Source organism: Neoarius graeffei, chromosome 5, assembly GCF_027579695.1.
Source record: "Neoarius graeffei isolate fNeoGra1 chromosome 5, fNeoGra1.pri, whole genome shotgun sequence".
In the NCBI taxonomy this organism is placed as follows: Eukaryota; Metazoa; Chordata; class Actinopteri; order Siluriformes; family Ariidae; genus Neoarius; species Neoarius graeffei.
Window position 1 is genome coordinate 19,802,795 of NC_083573.1, and position 23,356 is coordinate 19,826,150.

Here is a 23,356-nt window from a genome sequence, read left to right on the forward strand (position 1 = left end):
AGACCCAGGGACCTCGTGGTAGAGGACGGAGGGGGAAGGGTCACCACGTGGGGTTTGAGAACAAAGGATTAGCTCAGATTTGCTAATTCACTAGTTTATAACATTCCTAAATCCACTGAAACCTTGATGAGGACAAAATCTGTGTAATGATGAAATTAAAGGTTAGAAAGGATAGCAAGAGCATGCAAAAGCCTATCTATTAACAATTGAGAGGACAAAAATAGAACAATAATTAATTCAACACCCTGAGTGTCTACAGTGTACACAATTAAACCGTTCCTGAGTTTAAGTTCACACTACTTCATAAAGCTAATTCCTAAGACTAGTTCTGCCCAAAATGTCAGTCTTACTTTCCAGTATTTTGCTCCTATGTAGGAATACAGAGATGTTCCGAAACTTTCGGAGTTCATGGGAGCACGTGAGTCGCTTCCGTGAAAGCGCAGAGAATTCTTGGTCCGACGCTTTGTCGTTCGTGAAGAAAAGTCTCTGATTAAACAATGTGCACAGCGATTTAGTCAGAAGGAATCCGGTCGCTTCTAACTTTTAATTAACTGCTTTGGGCTGCAGTCGTAACGTTACTTATAATGAACAAATGAAAGGAAACCGGCTGTAACTCAGTCTGAGTTAGATCGCGCGATTCTGGAGTTTTATTGTGGCCAGTGGTAAATGAAAGCGCGCTGAATTCTTACTTGCAAAGCAGACGTCTTGGTTTTAGATGTTCTGGTGAGCGGGCCTCTTTGTCTGTAGAACGCGCTGGTCCGCGGCGAGATTCACAGCACCAAAGAGAAAGACGAAAGTGTTGCTCAGTTACTTATGGCTTCATGGAGGATGTGACGTAAGAAATCCCGCCCAGCCATGACGTAGGTCATCGCGGAAGTTGGTTGATGGGATCTGTAGTTCTTAGACGAGACGTGACTGTCCCTACACTATACATGCTCGACATACAGCACAGATGAAATTTCAGTCCTCTCTGACCCACGGTGCAAGCAGGTAGTGCAATAAATAAAAATTAAAAATAGAATAATTGAAAAAACAAACAATATAAACAGTATAAACACTCTAGATAGGAACTAGACATAGACTAAACACTCAAACAATATAAACAGTATAAATAAACAGTATAAACACCTAGATGAGAACAAGACATAGACTAAACACTCAGACAATATAAACAGTATAAACACTCTAGATATGAACTAGACGTAGACTAAACACTCATATATACACACACACAGGTTCAAATAAACAAAACAGTCAAGGGCACTTGAGGTATAGCAGGTAAACATGAAATAAGCAGTATAAACAAACTAGCAGCTATTAAGATGAGGTAGTGCGGAATAGTGCAAATGAGCGAGGTAAAGTGAGATGTGCGGTCCCTGAGTTCAGTGTGTTAATGAACGATGGTATGTGTGTGTGTTGGGGGGGGGAACTGTGAGGACATGTCAGATGCTGAAGGGGGGGCAGGGGTGTGTGCGAGCAGAATCTGTGGGAGGGGGCAGAGGGGGGAGGAGAGGCAGAACAGGGAGGGAGTTGAGCCTCCTGACTGCCTGGTGAAAGAAACTGTTCTTGAGCCTGCTGGTTTTGGCCCGGAGACTCCGCAGTCTCCTCCCTGACGGCAGCAGGCTGAAGAGGCTGTGAGATGGGTGGGTGGGGTCACCTGCAATCCTGATGGCTTTGCGGGTGAGGCGGGAGTTATAAATATCCATAAGAGAAGGGAGAGAGACACCAATGATCCTCTCAGCTGCTCTCACGATGCGCTGCAGAGACTTGCAGCAGGGCACGGTGCAGGCGCCGTACCACACGGTGATGCAGCTGGTCAGAATGTTCTCGATGGTGCCTCTGTAGAAAGTGTGCATGATGGGGGCTGGGGCTCTTGCCCTCCTCAGTTTGCGGAGGAAGTACAGGTGCTGTTGGGCTTTTTTGGCCAGTGATGCAGTGTTGTTGCTCCAGGACAGGTCTTCAGAGATGTGCACACCCAGAAACTTGGTGCTGCTCACCCTCTCCACTGCAGCACCGTCGATAGATAGCGGAGCATGCTGGGTGTGCTCTCTCCTGAAGTCCACAACAATCTCCTTTGTCTTCTCCACGTTCAGACGGAGATTGTTGTCCTTGCACCACATGGCCAAGCGGCTCACCTCACTCCTGTAGATCGTCTCATCGCCATTGTTGATGAGACCCACCACAGTCGTGTCATCCGCAAACTTAATGAAGAGATTTGAGCTGGATGTTGGTGTGCAGTCGTGGGTCAGCAGAGTGAAGAGGAGGGGGCTCAGCACACATCCTTGGGGGGGGGCCCCCATGTTCAGTGTGATGGTGCTGGAGGAGTTGCTGCTGACCCGTACAGCCTGTGGTCTCCCCGTCAGGAAGTCCAGCAGCCAGTTGCACAGGGAGGTGTTGAGTCCCAGCTGGTCCAGTTTATGAATGAGCTGCTGAGGAATGATTGTGTTGAATGCTGAGCTAAAGTCTATGAACAGCATTCTGACATACGAGTCTTTTGTCTCCAGGTGGGTGAGGGCTGAGTGGAGGGCAGTGGAGATGGCGTCATCGGTTGGACTGATATGCAAACTGGAAAGGGTCCAGGGCGGGGGGAAGGGCAGACTTGATATGCCTCATGACTAGCCGCTCGAAGCACTTCATGAGGATGGGAGTGAGTGCGACAGGGCGGTAGTCATTGAAGCAGGAGGGAGACGGCTTCTTCGGGACCGGGATGATGGTGGTGGTTTTGAGGCACGTGGGGACAACAGCCTGGCTCAATGAGATGTTGAAGATGTCTGTAAAGACATCTGTGAGCTCCTCGGCACAGTCTCTCAGGACACGACCAGGAATTATCAGGACCCGGGGCTTTTCGTGCATTTGTCGTCCTGAGAGCTCTCCTCACGCTGTCTGGGGACAGCATCAACACCTGGTCGCTGGGAGGTGGTGGGGTCTTCTGTGCCATGGTGCTGTTGTCTGCCTCAAAGCAAGCGAAGAAGTCATTCAACTGATTCAGCAGAGACGTGGAGTTGTCACAGGTCTGTGGTGAGGGCTTGTAGTCTGTGATGGTCTGAATCCCCCGCCACAGGTTCCTGGTGTCTCTGCTGTCATTGAAATGGTCAGCAATGTGCCTGGAATACTGTCTCTTGGCCACCCTGATGCCTCGTGACAGATTGGTCCTAGCTGTCCTCAGGCCCACCTCGCCCCCAGCTCTGAAGGCGGCGTTCCGAGCCCACAGGAGCCTATGGACTTCCCCTGTCAGCCATGGCTTCTGATTGGCCCGAATGGAGATGGTTCTGGTGACCGTAACGTCGTCCACTCACTTCATGTAGGCAGTGACGGTCTCCGTGTACTCCTGGAGATCTGTGGTGGTGTTGTAGGTGGCTGCCTGTCTGAACATGGGTCATAATACTGTATAACTTTGGTCGAGCAAAAACACTAAGCAAAAACTTGGCTGAATCCTGAATGACTCATCTCATTATCTCTAGCCGCTTTATCCTTCTACAGGGTCGCAGGCAAGCTGGAGCCTATCCCAGCTGACTACAGGTGAGAGGCGGGGTACACCCTGGACAAGTCGTCAGGTCATCACAGGGCTGACACATAGACACAGACAACCATTCACACTCACATTCACACCTACGGTCAATTTAGAGTCACCAGTTAACCTAACCTGCATGTCTTTGGACTGTGGAGGAAACTGGAGCACCTGGAGGAAACCCACGCGGGCACGGGGAGAACATGCAAACTCCACACAGAAAGGCCCTCGCCGGCCACGGGGCTTGAACCCGGACCTTCTTGCTGTGAGGCGACAGTGCTAACCACTACACCACTGTGCCGCCCTGAATGACTCAATTTTGTATAAATAGGGGACTGCATAGGCGGCAAAATGTAGGGTTTTTTTTTTTTTCCCTGTCATGGAAGCGCACTTGTATACTGAGGAGGAAGCAATTTGCATTACAGCCGTGAATGAGGATTCAAAATGGCGGCTCGGCTTGGTTTTCCCTTTCGGGCGCTCTCGTTTTCTGTTAGAATTTGGTAAAGAAAAAAATAAATACACTATTTACGAGTTTAAGGTCGGTCCGTATGGTGAAATACCGTGACCTCGGCCTTAAATACTGACCTCGGCCCAGAGGGCCTCGGTCAGTACTTTCAAGACCTCGGTCACAGTATTTCACGATATGGCCCTCCCAGCTGGTAAATAACGTACATCTTGAGCCAAAAATCTGTAAACCCCATTAATTGCAAAATGTTTGCATATATGACAGTCAGTGTAGGACTGTACAGAATTTTTCCATACACTACACATTTTTAACTGATGAATATGTGGCTGCATATGCTAGAAACCAGTCAGAATATATGGTCTAATAATTCTTCACTCAACCAGATTTACTGTGCTGCACCGCATGTCCATGCTGAAACAAAAACTTTTGCACGTGAGGTGAGACTGGACATGAGGTTTGATTGTAGCTTCCACTAACGTCCACATTGATAAATGCCCAGCTTTGTGTGGAAGTGACCCTACACCCAGTTTTCTGTTGTACGTGCATTTGGTAATTGAGAACCCGTGTCTTTAGCTTATGTGTATGTAAATATTTGCTCTCAACTGTATGTGGTGGTTGGAAGATTGAGTGACTGACAGATTAATAAATTGACACTCAGCCTGACAGACTGGAAGACTAGCTGATGGATAACACACAGACTCGTGGTTTGGCTGGCTGGTGAATTAAGTGATGGACTAAGTGGATAATCTGTGAAATGGTGAATTAGACTTGCAAACATTCCAGAAATGGCTCTGAAAGTGTTGTCTAATAGTGGTATAACACGCTTGGTTATATTACAACATAATTAGCAAACCTTGTATTAACCATATGTGACTCAGGGCTACGTGGAGCTGACCATCTTCCCCACAGTGGTGAACCTGAGCCGCATCAAGCTGAACAGCAAGCAGTGCCGCATTTACAGGGTGCGAGTGAACGAGCTGGAAGCACCATTCATTTATAATGATCCCACGCTGGAGGTCTGCCACCACGAGTCCAAGCAGTGAGATTGCACTTCAGAATCTTCTGTACATTCGTATTTGTAGACGTTACATTTTTGGATACAAAATATACCATTGAATTTATATTGTTATGCAAAAGTCTTTCCAGTGTTAAATTTGATGGCTGACTTTATCTTGTCTCCTAAATGGAAAATGGGACAGATGTTATGCAACAGTGCTGCTTATAGGGACTCTGAAACTGAATTTGAATTACTCAAAAAATATACCGTATTGGCCCGAATATAAGACGACCCTGAATGTAAGACAACCCCCCCCCCCTTTTCCAAGTTCATCTTTGGGGAAAAAGTTTTTTGAAGACCAAATGTTCATTCATATAAAGTGTATTTATTTCAAAATTCTGTTTAAAATTAGAGGCTTTTGTTTTTCACATTTAAATAGAGGTCATTTCAGTCTCATTTCCGTGAACACTTTTCATAGAAGTAAAAAAAGAGGCTAAACTGCAGGCTACTAGACAAGCCAAATTAAAACATTTAAATTGCATTAATTCAACAAATTTGTCAGGTTTAGATTGAAAGTTTATAAACTTCAGAATGTCAATGCATTAACTTCCCATAGCCTACAGGTATATGGAATAAATTTGCAGAACAGTGCAAATGCTTTAAACAATGCATTAAACAATACATTAAGGTTTACAATAATAAACAACTGAAACAATGGAAAGGGTAGTTTGCTAAATTACAGCTACTCAGCACAGAGATCCTCAGCCTCACTTTGCTCACTCTCACTGTCCTCACTTTCGTTTTTGGCGGCATTTTGTCTAGTCCGCGAATTTAAGACGACCCCCCTTTTTAAGAGCTATTTTTTACAACAAAAACACCATCTTATATTCGAGCCAATACGGTATTTAACAATTATTTGCCAAAGGCGAAGTGAATATCTGTGAGTAATAACCAAGGCAAAGTCGAGGTTATTATTCACCTATATTCACTAAGCCTGATGCGGATAATTGTTTTAGTATAAATGCATAGGTGAGTTATTAAAAAAAAAAAATTTAATAAAATTTAAATTTATTTCAAACTTCAAATGCCGCATGCAGATATAATAAAGGCCGCGGTGCAGACTTGTTTCACTTATCTATGCCAACTCACATGAAATACTTTGTTTTGAAATGGATCAAATAAATCACAATTCCACCTTACCTTTTGAATAGTTTTAGACCAAACTTCGTAGCATCTTTAGTGCTTTTAGGAACAGCATGTTCTTTGATAATTTGTAATTCTTCCTCACTTACAGTGACAAAGAAATTGGCTGCCATTTTGCCGAGTCACTCGAGGTGATAATTGAGAAATAGTCAGAATTTCTTGACCAATCAACGTGCACAGTTTTCTATAATCACCTGTGTATTTATACTAAAACGGCATATAAAGTACAGTCAAGATTTTTTAAAATAAAAATGGTTTATTTTTTACTCGGTTCATTGTCACTGATACTTAGTGCAATATTACATTTCTTGCAAAAAGGATCCAGGATGTACATAAGTCTACCATTCTGAACTCCTCTTCAACCAGGAGCGATTCTTTTTATAGAACATGCCAACACACAGGCTAAATCATTCTTGGAAATAATTTATTTATAATTTCTGACTTGTGTGAACTCTCATTTAAGACACTTCTATCCTTTTGCTTGCTGTCAGAATCCAGAATGATGATGTGCCTGTGTTTGTCTTGCAGGCGGAATCTGAACTATTTCTCTAGTGCTTATGCTGCAGCAGTGAGCGCTGTGGATCCCGATGCTGGAAATGGAGAGCTCTCTATTAAAGTGCCTGCTGAGCTGTGGAAGCAGGGAGACGGTAAGCTGCAGCACTCTACTCGTGTTTACTAGTAATAACTCACCTCTACATCACTCATGGGAAAACCAATACCCAAAATATAACAACTTAGTCATTCAGATCAGCACACAGTAAATAAACATGAGAAAGGAAAAGAAAAACTTCTTTTGTTAAAAGCACTCATCATGAGTGCTTTTACCAAAAAAGTTTTTTTCCTTTCTCATGTTTCCTTTTTCACATTTGATATGGTAAAAGTAAGTGTGTGAACTGTTACCTTCAATACTTAATCATGTAATTGCAAATTGTTTGGCTTTAATTTGCAATTAACCTTTCAACAATATAATTTATACAAATATTTAGTGAGTTTATTCTTAATGAGTTAATTAAAATAAGCAAATCATTGCATTATCATTAGGTGCCAAGCACCAAAAGTGTACACGTACCTATTGTGTTTTTTTATTATTATTATTATTAATAATAATAATAATAATAATATTATTATTATTATTATTATTATATGGTGGAAGTCAGTTTCAGCCTCTGCATCTTTATGAAGTGAAAAGTTGTGAAATATGACACACTGATTGGGCATAATACCAATAGTCATTGCATTGCAGGTTTTGGCTCCGTCTCCCAATGCTGTTAGTGCCACCATTGATTTAATTGAAGTAGGACTTAAATGGATCATGCAGAGGTCAACACACCCAATAACATTTTCTGTCTGGGTAGGTTTTCTACCATTTTGAGTTTTTATGTTTAGCTCAGATTATCTTCAGACAAAACCGTTCATCTGTAACACCAAACTGACTGCGAAAGCAGCTTAATAGGAAGTTTGGGTTCTCATGAAACTTGAATATTAATTGGCACTGCACATGTAGAGTACACCACAACTTTCATATCATTTGAGCACTAGGAGCCACTCAAACTAAAATGTTTCTGCTTGTTCCTCTGGAAACATTTGAAGTAAATTTATAAGTTTGGTGTCGTTCTGATTTCTGACATGATGCCAACTCACCTGAAGGCGGAAATTTTCCATCCAGCATTTCTGAATTTTTGCCATTTTGCAAAACAGGATGAAACAGCAGCACTTTAACATTTTCGGTCCAAGCTCAGAACATACTTCAAGCATGAGTTCTGGAGAGATCCTGTTAGTTTTGTCTTATTTGATCACTCTGTAGTATTTGAATAAGGGAAAAACAAAGTTTTCCCCCCCCCATTACTTTTGAAGTGTTTGGTTTAGAATCGTAATTAGATTTTTTTTTTTTTTTTTGTCAGAAGCTTCTAAGTTAGCTTGATTTTTAATCATGCCCACCATGAATTTTACACACCAATTGGAATTTCCTGAATACCCTTAAAGTTTCTTAGCCTTCCATATTTTGTTTAATCTTCACCAGTTTTTGCTCATGGCATGCAAACAAATTTGACAATGAAGGCTCAAAACTGGATGCAAGTTCATATTTTGGAAACAGACATATTGTGGTTTAAAAAAAAAAAAAAGACCTATACTCATCAAAATGAATCCAGTACTTGTAGACCCATGGCAAGTTGGAAGACCAATGCTTGAACCTACTGCACACAAAGCCTTTCCTGCTAGAATGTTTAAACAACAAAAAAAAAAGACTTCAAACTTTTTAACCTGATATTTTCACAGATGGCTGCCCTCATGAGTAATGGAGCATTTTCATTAATGCAATGAAAAAATGTGGGTTTTTCTTTTCTTTTTTATTATTATTTATTATATAACTATTGTAAAGTCTGGTGAAGCCTTTGTGGGCTAAAAAATTATGAATCATATGTATGTGCACTCAACCCTGTTTGAGCTACAATTGGAAAAGAAGTCAACAGAAGTCCAACCATAACAAAATTGTACACTTAAGGTGACAACAAAAACCTCTATATAAATCTCTATCATGCATAATTCAGTGTTCCTAAGCACTACAAACATTCATTACTTTTCTATACCAATTATCCATTGTGGATCTTGTCTGAGCTGGAGGCAATCCTAGCTGACATTGGGTGAGTAGCAGGGTTCTTATACCTATGGGCAATTTTGAGTAGATAGTTGACCTAATCGACATGTCTTTGGACTGTGAGAGGAAAATCGAGCACTCGGAGGAAGCCCACACAGTCACAGAGGAACATGCGGTCTCTGCACAGAAAGGCCCCAGTCGACTGGCAGGTTTGAATGCAGAGCCTGTGCTGTGAGGCGACAGTACTAACCGCTGGAACACCATGCCACCCCTTTTGGTCAGTTATTATCTATTTTGGTAAAGAGCTTGCACACAACACAACTCCAGTGCTGTATCACATACACGTTAGTCCTTTGTCAACTGTCTACAGAAATTAATTTTTTAACAAAGGAGAGATATTTCACATAGATGCTACAACAGTTGATGATAAGATGGCAGTCAAAGACTACACATGGATCTGGCTCAACTTAATAATAAATAATTATTCCACGAAATCGAGTCATACATGAGCTGATAGCCTATGAGGCACGTAGCACTGAGTTGGCTATAAGCTATATACAACGAGATTGAGTAGAATAACTTATTATATGCACGTTCACTGGATTTTGAGAAACAGCATTTTTATTTTTATTTGATAAATCAAGTTTGATATCAAAATTCAGTAAATTTATTTGATAAATCAAAACTTTATACAAAACATCTGAAAATCATTTCCGCATAGGCAGACTTCTTAACCTATTGATGGCTATACAAATTGACTTTAATGTTGTGGGGGGGTTCCCCCCCTTTTTTTTTGTAGAAAGTGACCTCTTGCTATCATGCGAAGGTACAGTTAGGTCCATATATATTTGGACACTGACACAAATTGTTTTTTTTTTTTTTTACCTGTTTACTGAAACATATTCAAGTTATAGTTATGTAATGGACATAAAGTCCAGACTTTCAGCTTTCATTTGAGGGTATCCACATTAAAATTGGATGAAGGGTTTAGGAGTTTCAGCTCCTTAACATGTGCCACCCTGTTTTTAAAGGGGCCAAAAGTAATTGGACAATTGACTCAAAGGCTATTTCATGGGCAGGTGTGGGCAATTCCTTCGTTATGTCATTCTCAATTAAGCAGATAAAAGGCCTGGAGTTGATTTGAGGTGTGGTGCTTGCATTTGGAAGATTTTGCTGTGAAGAAAACATGCGGTCAAAGGAGCTCTCCGTGCAGGTGAAACAAGCCATCCTTAAGCTGCGAAAACAGAAAAAACCCATCCGAGAAATTGCTACAATATTAGGAGTGGCAAAATCTACAGTTTGGTACATCCTGAGAAAGGAAGCACTGGTGAACTCATCAATGCAAAAAGACTTGGACACCCACAGAAGACAACAGTAGTAGATGATCGCAGAATAATTTCCATGGTGAAGAGAAACCCCTTCACAACAGCCAACCAAGTGAACAACACTCTCCAGGAGGTAGGCGTATCAATATCCAAATCTACTGTAAAGAGAAGACTGCATGAAAGTAAATACAGAGGGTTCACTGCACGGTGCAAGCCACTCACAAGCCTCAAGAATAAAAAGGCTAGATTGGACTTTGCTAAAAAACATCTAAAAAAGCCAGCACAGTTCTGGAAGAACATTCTTTGGACAGATGAAACCAAGATCAACCTCTACCAGAATGATGGAAAGAAAAAAGTATGGCGAAGGCGTGGTACAGCTCATGATCCAAAGCATACCACATCTGTAAAACACGGCGGAGGCAGTGTGATGGCTTGGGCATGCATGGCTGCCAGTGGCACTGGGTCACTAGTGTTTATTGATGTGAGACAGGACAGAAGCAGCCGGATGAATTCTGAGGTATTCAGAGACGTACTGTGTGCTCAAATCCAGCCAAACTGATTGGTCGGCGTTTCATAATACAGATGGACAATGAGCCAAAACATAAAGCCAAAGCAACCCAGAAGTTTATTAAAGCAAAGAAGTGGAGTATTCTTGAATGGCCAAGTCAGTCACCTGATTTCAACCCAATTGAGCATCCATTTCACATGTTAAAGACTAAACTTCAGACAGAAAGGCCCACAAACAAACAGCAACTGAAAACCGCTGCAGTAAAGGCCTGGCAGAGCATTAAAAAGGAGGAAACACAGCGTCTGGTGATGTCCATGAGTTCAAGACTTCAGGCAGTCATTGCCAACAAAGGGTTTTCAACCAAGTATTAGAAATGAACATTTTATTTACAATTATTTAATTTGTCCAATTACTTTTGAGCCCCTGAAATGAAGGGATTGTGTTTAAAAAAAAAATGCTTTAGTTCCTCACATTTTTATGCAATTATTTTGTTCAACCCACTAAATTAAAGCTGAAAGTCTGAACTTCAACTGCGTCTGAATTGTTTTGTTCACAATTCATTGTGGTAATGTACAGAACCAAAATTAGAAAAATGTTGCCTCTGTCCAAATATTTATGGACCTAACTGTTAGCTTTAGACATTTAATTCTTCCTTGGGCATTTCAGTTACGTAAATTTCAAACTTCTTTGGGCTTTTGAACCAGTCTAAAAAAATTCAACAAATTTTAATGTTTAATAAAGATGAAGAATGTAAACAAACCAGCAAAATGACATTAGTAATTTGTGAAAAAAGCTATAATAATTCTTGAAAAATAAAAAAGAGATGCGTTCTTACCGTCAAATACTTTTATGCCATATTTTGTTGCGCTTTTTAAAGTTTTTTTTTTTTTTTTATTTGGGGGGGGTGTTTTTGAGTAGAATTTTTTTCATCTTCAGTTGGTTCACAAAAACCCCTATGGAGAAAAATCCGAGGACCGTGACGTTGCCCAGGATGACGCAGCCGGGGCCCCACCCTGGAGCCAGGCCCGGGGTTGGGGCTCGTATGCGAGCGCCTGGTGGCCGGGCCTTTGCCCATGGGGCCCGGCCGGGCTCAGCCCGAAGAGGTGACGTGGGCCTGACCTCCTGTGGGTTCACCACCCACAGAGGTAGCAGTAGGGGACTGGTGCAATGTGGATTGGGTGGCAGTCGAAGGCAGGGGCCTCGACGACCTGATCCCCGGACACAGCGGCTGGCTGTTGGGACATGGAATGTCACTTCGCTGGGGGGGAAAGAGCCTGAGCTTGTGCGGGAGGTTGAGAGGTACCGGCTAGAGATAGTCGGGCTCACCTCCACGCACAGCTTGGGCTCTGGAACCCAGCTCCTCGAGAGGGGCTGGACTCTCCAATTCTCTGGAGTCGCCTGTGGTGAGCGGCGGCGGGCTGGTGTGGGCTTGCTTATAGCTCCCCAGCTCAGCCGCCATGTGTTGGAGTTTACCCCAGTGAACGAGAGGGTCGCCTCTCTGCGCCTTCGGATTGGGGAGAGGGCTCTTGCTGTTGTTTGTGCCTACGGCCCAAATAGCAGTATAGAGTATCCGGCCTTCTTGGAGTCCCTGGGAGAGGTACTGAGGAGTGGTCAGACTGGGGACTCCATTGTGTTACTGGGGGACTTCAATGCTCACGTGGGAGATGACAGTGACACCTGGAGGGGCGTGGTTGGGAGGAACGGCCTCCCCGATCTGAACCCGAGTGGTGTTTTGTTATTGGACTTCTGTGCTAGTCACGGTTTGTCCATAACGAACACCATGTTCGAGCATAGGGGTGTCCATAAGTGCACGTGGCACCAGGACACCTTAGGTCGGAGGTCAATGATCGACTTTGTAGTCGTTTCATCTGATCTCCGGCCCTATGTCTTGGACACTCTGGTGAAGAGAGGGGCTGAGCTGTCAACTGATCACCACCTGGTGGTGAGTTGGATCCGCTGGCGGAGGAGGAAGCTGGACAGACCTGGCAGGCCCAAACGTATGGTGAGGGTCTGCTGGGAACGCCTGGCCGAGCACTCTGTTGGGGAGGTCTTTAACTCCCACCTCCGGGAGAGCTTTTCCCAGCTTCCGAGGGAGGCGGGGGACATTGAGTCTGAGTGGACCATGTTCTCTACCTCCATTGTGGATGCAGCTGTTCGGAGCTGTGGCCGCAAGGTCTCCGGTGCCTGTCGTGGCGGCAATCCCCGAACCCGGTGGTGGACACCAGAAGTAAGGGATGCCGTCAAGCTGAACAAGGAGTCCTATCGGGCCATGTTAATCTCCAGGACTCCCGAGGCAGCTGACGGGTATCGGCAGGCCAGGCGTGCTGCAGCTCGGGCAGTTGCGGAGGCAAAAACTCGGAACTGGGAGGAGTTCGGGGAGGCCATGGAGAAGGACTATCGGTCGGCCTCGAAGAAATTCTGGCAAACCGTCTGGCGCCTCAGGAGGGTGAAGCAGTACTCTGCCAACACTGTTTACAGGGCGGGTGGGGAGCTGTTGACCTCGACTGGGGACATTGTTGGGCGGTGGAAGGAATACTTTGAGGATCTCCTCAATCCCACCGTCATGTCTTCCACTGAGGAGACTGAGGCTGATGACTCAGAGGTGGACTCGTCCATTACCCAAGCCGAAGTCACTGAGGTGGTTTGCAAGCTCCTCGGTGGCAAGGCACCGGGGGTGGATGAGATCCGCCCTGAGTATCTCAAGTCTCTGGATGTTGTGGGGCTGTCTTGGTTGACACGCCTCTGCAACATCACGTGGCGGTCAGGGACAGTGCCTCTGGAGTGGCAGACTGGGGTGGTGGTCCCTCTTTTTAAGAAAGGGGACCGGAGAGTGTGCCCCAATTATAGGGGAATCACACTTCTCAGCCTCCCAGGGAAGGTTTACTCCAGGGTACTGGAGAGGAGAATTCGACCAATAGTCGAACCTCGGATCCAGGAGGAACAATGCGGTTTTCGTCCTGGTCGCGGAACACTGGACCAGCTCTATACCCTTCATAGGGTGCTCGAGGGTTCATGGGAGTTTGCCCAACCAGTCCACATGTGCTTTGTGGATCTGTAGAAGGCATTCGACCGTGTCCCCCGTAGTATTCTGTGGGGGATGCTTCAGGAGTATGGGGTTCGGGGCTCTTTGCTAAGGGCTGTCCGGTCCCTGTATGAACGGAGCAGGAGTCTGGTTCGCATTGCCGGCAGTAAGTCAGACCTGTTCCCAGTGCATGTTGGACTCCGGCAGGGCTGCCCTTTGTCACCGGTTCTGTTCATAATTTTTATGGACAGAATTTCTAGGCGCAGCCAGGGGCCAGAAGGAATCCTGTTTGGGAACCACAGGATTTCATCTCTGCTTTTTGCGGATGATGTTGTCCTGTTGGCTTCTTCAAACCAGGACCTTCAGCATGCACTGGGGCGGTTTGCAGTCGAGTGTGAAGCGGCTGGGATGAGAATCAGCACCTCCAAGTCCGAGGCCATGGTTCTCGACCGGAAAAGGGTGGCTTGCCCTCTCCAGGTTGGTGGAGAAGTTCTGCCTCAAGTGGAGGAGTTTAAGTATCTCGGGATCTTGTTCACGAGTGAGGGAAGGATGGAGCGTGAGATCGACAGGCGGATCGGTGCGGCCTCCGCAGTGATGCGGTCGCTTTACCGGTCCGTCGTGGTGAAGAAGGAGCTGAGCCAAAAGGCGAAGCTCTCAATTTACCGGTCGATCTACGTTCCGACTCTCACCTATGGTCATGAGCTTTGGGTAATGACCGAAAGGACAAGATCGCGGATACAAGCGGCCGAAATGAGTTTCCTTCGCAGGGTGGCTGGGCGCTCCCTTAGAGAGAGGGTGAGAAGCACAGTCACTCGGGAGGAGCTCGGAGTAGAGCCGCTGCTGCTCCACATCGAGAGGAATCAGCTGAGGTGGCTTGGGCATCTTTTTCGGATGCCTCCTGGACGCCTCCCTGGGGAGGTGTTCCAGGCATTTTCCCCCCGGGAGGAGGCCCCGGGGAAGACCCAGGACACGCTGGAGGGACTATGTCTCTCGGCTGGCCTGGGAACGCCTTGGTGTTCTTCCCGAGGAGCTGGCCGAGGTGTCTGGGGAAAGGGAAGTTTGGGCTTCCATGCTTAGACTGCTGCCTCCGCGACCCGGTCCCGGATAAAGCGGAAGAAGACGAGACGAGACAGTTGGTTCAGCAAAATGCTCCACCATTTTGTTTTTCTCTACTCACGGTATATGAGCTAATAGCCTAGTAGTCGAGTAGCTAATCAGAGCGCCCGATTGCTCATATCCAGTGAATGTGGATAGAACAATGATGATTATTTTTTTCCCATGTAAGTCTATGGCAGTTCCTACAAATGTATGGAAATAAAATTGTGACATTTGACACTGTGATTGGAGATGGTGTCAATACTCATTTTGCCAATTTGAGCTCTGTCCTTCAAGGCCTCTAGCACCACTATTAGGTCAAAATTCAATGTACGTTTATGCTCATAACTATTTGGCATACAGATGATTTTTTTTTCCCCCTCCACATGAATCTTGGGGTCACAAAAAAGGATGTTGGGTCATATCTCTGCAGTGCTTCATTGTCTCTGCAAAATTCTTGAAAGCTATGTGGTGGATAAAGCATTGTCATTTCATCATGAGGTGGTGGTTGGTAGTGCTTAGCCCCTCAGTAGAAGCTTGCATTTACTGTTTGTGTGTGTAGGTTTTTTTTTTTTGGTCTGTTTTGTTAGCTTACATGGTCATAGGCTGGTGAGCTATTGCCACCATGCAGCGTCCATCCACAATTCACAAAAATTGCTGCTCCTCCCTGAGTTTTTTCACTGGATTTTGATTGATTTTGTTTGGAAGATCAAATTGTTTTAATTGTTCTCAAGAAGAGCAACTTGGCGAATTATAAACGAGTCTGGTTTCTCGTGATATGGCTGTGTGAGCTACTGTGATGCTGACACTCTTATGGACTATTTTTAACTACGTAAAATTGTAATATTTACAGGTTTCATAACTTACCAATTCGTCAAAGATTAATTTCCAGTTTCTGCTATAGTTCATTGTTTATTGTTCATTAACAATATTAACATTTAACAATTCATGAACAATTGTTCATTAACACATTTGTATATTTCAGTAATAGCTGTACTATACAGTATTTTTGCATATGTTTGTGTCAGGTCTTTCCTTTTCAGTTAAATTACTTAAGTTTAATTTAACTTAAATTTAATACTTAATTGCAGTTAATTTTATCATATAACAGCTAAGCAGTCATAAATCTTGCCGGCCCAGAAGAGTCTTGATTTCATAAGGAACAATGCAAAGATGTTTTGCTCTTTGTTTGTTCTATGGTCTTTTTTCAGAGATGAAGGTGCTGAAGGTGTATATTGAATTCTCATTGGACCAGCCGAAGGGGGGGCTGCACTTTGTTGTGCCTGATATGGAGGGCAGCATGGCTGAGAGAGGAGGTCACGTCTTCTCCTGTGGATACCAGAATTCCACACGGTAAATGAGTAATTGTTTGGAAGCCCACAGACAAGCTCTGGCCAATATTTTGTTGGTGTGCTGGGGTTGCCAGCTCACAACATATTTCTCACTCTGACTTAATATCAAATGGAGAGCTTTCGATCAAAGGATACAATATGATGTACCATGACAGACCTAATACAAACGCGCGCACAGTCTCCCAACAGTGTTTTTCATATTTCTTAAAGCTATTAGATATTGTGTCATGGAAATAGTTGGAAATAAAGGAGTGTAGTTAATGAAATGGACAAAACATTCAAAGGGAGTCGCACGTTGGACTCTGGTAATTTAAAATAAGCTGATGCTGTAGCCATATATTTTGCTGATTTAAAAAAAAAGTCTCACCCTAGAGACTTGTCAAATTCTGAAAACACAAAGTAACTCGCAGTTTTTTTAAAAATGATTTTGCACACTTTATAAGGGCACAGTGTCCACTGACTGTCTTGCAAACTGAAACACTCAGATTCATACTGATTGCTCTTTGTAAGGCGTTGTGTGTGTGTGTGTGTGTGTGTGTGTGTGTGTGTTTGACTCATAAGCTTCATGGGAAAGCATGATGACAATCTGATGACACAAAACATATGGTCAGGTCCATAAGTATTTGACGACACAATTTTTGTAATTTGTCTCTGTACACCACCACAATAGATGTGACTGGAGTGTAGACCTTCAGGTTTAATTCAAGGAGTTTAACAAAAATATTGCATTAACTGTTTACAAATTACAACCTTTTTTTTACATAATCCCTACATTTTTTTACATGCTCAAAAGTAATTGCGCTAACTAACATAATTATAAATGTATGCATCGTTTTTAATACTTGGATGCAAATCTTTTGTAGTCAGTGACTGCCTGAAGTCTGGAACCCATGGACAACAACAAATGGATTTGGTTTCTCCGGTGGTGTGTTTTGAATCCCACTACTTCCACATAGGATTTGGGTCAGTGGTGGCTAAATTGTTAAGGCTGGGTTGCTGATCAGGAGGTCAAGGTTCAAACCCCAACAAGCCAAGCTTCCACTGTTGGGCCCTTAATCAAGGCCCTTAACCGTTTCTGCTGTGGGAGTGCCATATCATTACTAACTTTTCCTAACAACTTCCTAACAAGCTGGGATTTACGAAGAAAAGGATTTCACTGTGCTGTAATCCATATGTGACAGACAAAGGCTGCTGCTGAGTTGACTCCCTTGAGATGCTTTGCCAGGCCTTTACTGCAGCTACCTCCAGTTGCTGCTTATCTGCTTGTTTCCTCTTTCAGTTTTTAAGCTCTTGGGTTGGCTTCATGGTCATTATCCATCTGTATTGTGAAGTGCTGTCTTATCAGTTTTGCAGTATTTGATTGAATCTGAGCAGAAAGTGTAGCTCTATATACTTAAGAATTCATCCTGCTACTTCTATCAGCACCACCATCAATAAAAACCAGTGATCCAGCCATATGCCCATGCCATAAGGCTGCCTCCACCATGTTTGACAGATAATGTGGTATGCTTTGGATCATGAGCCCTTCCTTTGTTTCTCCATACTCCTTCTCTCCCCATCATTCTTGTACAAGTTCATCTTCATTTCATCCATCAAGAATCTTGTTCCAGAACTGGGCAGGCTTTCTAAAAAAGTCTAATCTGGCCTTTCTGTTCTTGAGTGTTACCAGTGGTTTACATCTTGAGGTAAATCCTCTGTATTTACATTCATGAAGGCGACTTTTTATTGTAGACTTTGACAATGATAGGCCTGCCTCCTTGAGTGTGTTCTTGACTTGACTAGATGTTGTGAAGGGTTTTTCTTCACCAAGGATTCTACGATTGAATTCGTAGAATTCTACGATCATCCACTTTTGTTGTTTTCTGTGGTCTTCCAGGTCTTTTGGTGTTGCTGAACTCACCAGTGCATTCCTTCTCCTTAAGAAAGTGGCCACCCCTCATGTTTTTTGCCATCTCTCTAATGGGTCTGGTTCATTTTTTCAGCCTAATAATTGCTTCCTTCACTTGCATTGATTCCTCTGGACCGTACATTGAGAATTCCCATGTGAACAGCTGGCAAATGCAAATTCAACACTTGGAATCAAATCCAGACCTTTTATCATCTTAATTTGTCATGAAATAACTAGGAAACGGGCCACACCTGGCCATGGACCTGCTTCACTCCGTTTGTCCAACTACTTTTGAGCCTGTGAAAGTGGAGGCACTATGTATAAATGGCTATAATTCCTAAACGGTTAACGTGATATTTTTGTCAAATGCCTTGAATTAAAGTGGACAGTCTACACATCAATCTTGATTGCTGCATTTGAAGTCCACTGTGGTGGTGTACAGAGGCAACATAACAAAAATTGTCACTGTCCAAATACTTATGGACCGGACTGTATACAAGTTGTTTTTACATCAAATTAACTTTTTAGTTTATAGGTGCTACTGGGCTGAACAGTTAATTTAACTAACTAGTGTGATGCGATGTGTTCCCATATTTTGGAGATCTTTGGTTGTACTTCTGTTCTCTGTTTTAACATTCTCCACTATTTCCCATCAAGTGTGCTTTCAGTCTAAATAAAGTGTATGACCATGTTCTTCATTCTTCACTTACTAATTGATAATTAAATTTGTTGCCAACTGTTTATTATTATTGAATTTTATTGGTGTTATCGATTTAGTCTTTGGGGACTGAAATTTAACCTCAGATAATGTTAATGTGTGTCACGTGCAGGTTCTGGTTTCCCTGCGTGGACTCGTACTCAGAGCTGTGCACGTGGAAGCTGGAGTTCACTGTGGATGCCTCCATGGTGGCTGTGTCATGCGGTGACCTCATGGAGACCATCTACACTCATGACATGCGCAAGAAGACTTTTCATTATGTGCTGCCTATCCCGACCGCTGCCCCCAACATCTCACTGGCTGTGGGGCCATTCGAGATCCTTGTAGACCCCTACATGCACGAGGTGGGAGTTTGAAAAACAGCTGTTTGTAATTCATTACACATATCATAGCTCTGATTATTGGCTCATACCAATACTGATCTGATAATCATATCCTTTTAGTAACATTGTAGTAATTGAGCCAGATTTGATAAATCTGTTTCCATCGTCCTGTAATCACATCATCTCATTTTCCACATGTTGGCATTTTAAATCCCTGACAAAACAACTTTTGTGGTGGTTAGGGTTCTTGATGTACTCCTTGGAGACAAAATCAAGAATCTCAAAAAAATTTAGGCAAAATCTTAGGATTAAGAAAAATAGAACTGTATATGTTGTTCTTTCCCTTCCACTTTTGACCATTGGGTGGCAGTGTAAAGCTGAGGTCACTTTCCCACCAGAACGCACCCCCACCCCCAGTTAGTGCAACATGTCTGCCTTCAGTCAGGGAACCCAAAACCAGGAGTAAAACAAATGATTATTTTCTTAAATTAAAGGCAGTTGGACTCGACAGTAATCCTTACAATATTTAAAAATAAATAAATAAATAAACCGGTGTTGCATGAACATTGACGTGGCCAGGAATCAAGTTTCCTGATATTTATATGTACCTGATTTAGATGCTGGGGAAATACAGAAAGCAAAGCCTGAAGTTGTACAAATTACTAGCTACTTATTGTGTACTGTTACCTGGTATGTTTCTAACTTGTATTTAAAGGAGCAATTTGTGACACATTTCAGAATTAAAATTTTTTTTTTTTACTTGAAGATGAAAAGCAACTATTGAGTCAACCTATTCCAAGTTTAGTAAAGCTTGACATTGCTGTTCTAAACCAAGGTTTTACAGTGTCTTCTGTGTCAAGTCTCCTCCTTGTCATCTATTAGTCTTTACACTTTATATGGAATATAAAGTGTAAAGACGGGCTTTTTCCACAAGCTCCCAAGCTCAAGAATTGGGAAGTTCAGAATGTTGCGTTTAAGAGGGGCTTTTTCCACAATGTCTATAGTTGGAAAGTGAGGTGTTGGCACGTGATCTAGACCGATTTGACAGTTGTATAAAAATTACTGAAATATTCAAAACTATAGAGGGATTTCACTGACGTCACCCGAAACCGGAAGTAAACAGACCCTGCACCATTTTGGAAGACCAACAAACTCGTGATTAGGGGGAAATAACGGCAGCGGTATGTGAACCCACGAGAATAAAGTGGAGTGGCAAACGACTTAAACAAATCTGAGCTGTTTCATTTATGATTTATTGGCCCAACAGTAGACTTGAAAGAAACCTGTGTGAGACTTGGCAAAAAACTGTGGATATAATGGATAAGTCTGTGCATGATCTGCGGACACTTTGAGGTAAGCAAACGCAAGAAATTCATATTTAAAACATGCTAAATTGGCCCCAAGTTGATAACTGTATGAGGAGCAAGCCTCCCAGACTACTACAATTTAATAATAATAATAATAATAATTTAGGATGGTTTGGGGCTTGCTCTCCCTTCTATTATATAAATAAAGCATAGTTGTTGTGTAGGCATATATCATAAATACATATGTATAATTTGGATAAATTAACCTAAATTATGGATACCTTAATAGTAACAAAAAGTATTAATTTTTCAACTGAAAAGATATATTATTAAAAGATAAATATCAACAAGATTACCTTGGCCATAACTATGTGTAGGTTATTCTTAACAGCTGTAATATCACAAACCAAGCCACTAACAACATAATTGTAAGCCTGTAGCCCTTTGTAGGCTTTCAAGTCATCAGCAGTGTAGGCACTGGGTGTAAACAACAAATAGTTTACAATGTCTGGGTAGCAAACAGATGGCAGAATTGGTGTCAGGTCCTCCTTATGTTTCCATTCTCCCTTGCCGCGAGTCTTATCATATGGGTCAAACCCATCAATCACAGTGAGTTTCTTCACATACCGTGCCCTTTCTGCAGCTGGTAATGTACTCGCATAACCCGAATTATCATCCATCGTGTCACTTTACTCTCGCTCGTACTTTGTTTTATATTGTGAGTGCATGTACTTGGTCTTCCAGTATGGCGCCTAACAAAATCTCGCGGCGCGGTGACGTCATGCGGTAGCCCTCTATAGGAGAAATGTTTCAGCAGACCATATCTTACGGAGTATCACTTTATTTGTATATAACTTGAGGTATAAGTTTACTCAAAAATTCAACATAAAACAAAATGGTAACCGCAAATGCATGTTTCCGTGCCTGGATTCCAGTTGTTTTTGTGAATTGCTGCAAACCATTTGCTTCTCTTTTCTTTAGCTTTCAGAAGTGAGCTCCATTAGCTCCAATTTCTTATTGCATCTATTTCTACAGCCAGTCGCACAACAGCTGTTTCCCATTTTAGATGTGTTTTTTTTCCGTGTTTTCACAGCATTCAAGCTGAACACTAATGGTACCGCTCAGTCTTTCTGGACCTCAGTGGATATAACCATGGTTATTTCCACCTATAGGTGGAAATGGTATGACGACCTGTGCATACCTTCTGTTGCTGTACAGTCAGCTCCCAAGCTCAAGTCAAGTGGCTTTATTGTCATTTCAACCATATACAGCTGATACAGTACACAGTGAAATGAAACAACGTTCCTCTAGGATCATGGTGATACATAAAACACAGGTCTACGAGACAACACAGAACTAAATACTGCTGGAAAGTACTAAAACTATTGGCGCCTTCAGGAAAATGAGTAAAATTAGAAACACCCAAACTCCATTCTGGAAACCTGTGCATAGAGCATGAACATTCCCATTACTTCGCAAACATTTTTTGTGGACTGAAAACATTGTATACAGACCCCTTTTTTTTCACTGGGTATGCTTATGGTGTTTAATTTGTAACGACTGACTTTTGTTGAAAATTCAGGTATTGTATTTTGTGTGTTTCAAGAAAGCCTTCTTTCATGTCCTCTTTTTCAGAACAGTTTGTTGTTGTGGAACTGACATACATAATAGTCGAATAGACAGATAATGCTATTACTTTAAATATAATTCTGAAACTGTGGCCTTTGGGGTTTTCCTTGACAACAACAAAAATTGGTATTTTTAAAATTAAAGACAGCCTCGCAATAATTTTTGGAATTGTTCAAAATCTGTAATATGAACCTTGTTTCCTTGCTGGACAGTGTTTTTGCATGCATCATGTTGGTCTTTGTGTCATGCAGAACATGCACAAAGATTCCAATTCACAAAGCTGCTATTCTTTATGGAACACTTCTGTTTATTAAACAGATTACAGACCCCTTTCTGTTGGATGGAGTTTTCACTCATTTTCTGTTCTGTTTTTATTTTGCTTGCACTACAAGTCTTATGGTGTTGTATACTTAACTCGTATATCATTTAATGTGCTGATTTGTGTGTTTGACAGGACGAGGGTTTCTCAGTCAGCTAATGATGTTTGTTGGTCCAGATGTAAATCAGTTCTCTCATTTATTTATTTATCTATCTATATTTTATTTATTTATTTAAGGTGACTCATTTTTGCCTGCCTCAGTTGCTGCCGCTACTTAAACACACCATGTCCTACCTGCACGAGGTGTTCGAGTTCTATGAGGAAATCCTCACCTGTCGTTACCCATACTCCTGTTTCAAGACTGTGTTTGTGGACGAGGCCTACATGCAGGTCTCCTGCTATGCCTCCATGAGTATTTTCAGGTGAGGGCAGGACTGAAATGATGCATCAAGACCACACTGTACTGAGATTAAGAAAACTTCATACTTAAGAGGATATAGTTGCGCATCAACCTGATTTTTGATGGCTTTTGTGTCCGTATGACGTATGTGTACCACCACAGGGTATGCGATTGTAAGCGTAAGGAGATGTCTCTCGTAAACAGTTGACCACCAGAAATTTGTATCTTTATTTACATAAGATGGTTGGGTTTTTATCCATTATTTTAATTTGCTTTTTTTTTTTTAAATAACATGCGATTAGTTGCTAGCACATTTTGCACTCATCGGGAGCCCTGCTTTTTATATATATGGGTCCATCTCAGAAACTGGTCTCTCATTTGGGACATTATGGTAAAAAAATAAATTTCTAATTTAACTTTTTTTTTTGCATTTACTCAGTGTTTCTTTTGTCATGTTTTTAATAAGAATAAAGATAGTATTTTGCTTTATCTGGCCTCCACTGTGGAAAAATTTTTTGATTACAATTCAAATGCTTTTGCAAAATTGATTTGCATATAAACCAACCCAGCGGCCGGCGAGGGCCTTTCTGTGTGGAGTTTGCATGTTCTCCCCGTGTCTGCGTGGGTTTCCTCCGGGTGCTCCGGTTTCCCCCACAATCCAAAGACGTGCAGTTAGGTTGACGTGGGGCGGCCTTGGGCT

General features: G+C 42.6%; 1 protein-coding gene across 3 annotated transcripts in view; it reads left to right on the plus strand.

Moving 5' to 3' along the window:
* Positions 1–23,356, plus strand: part of taf2 (TAF2 RNA polymerase II, TATA box binding protein (TBP)-associated factor) — a 181,704-nt gene that overhangs the window by 18,594 nt on the left and 139,754 nt on the right. Inside the window, exons 3-7 of one of the 3 annotated variants that reach the window (XM_060921386.1) lie at positions 4,853–5,013; positions 6,703–6,821; positions 15,932–16,073; positions 18,791–19,022; positions 22,494–22,678. In XM_060921386.1, the coding sequence (XP_060777369.1) occupies positions 4,853–5,013; positions 6,703–6,821; positions 15,932–16,073; positions 18,791–19,022; positions 22,494–22,678 (839 nt within the window). Of the gene's footprint in view, positions 1–4,852; positions 5,014–6,702; positions 6,822–8,933; positions 9,048–15,931; positions 16,074–18,790; positions 19,023–22,493; positions 22,679–23,356 lie in introns of those variants that run through there. The other 2 variants (XM_060921387.1, XM_060921388.1) reach the window with 2 other exon arrangements.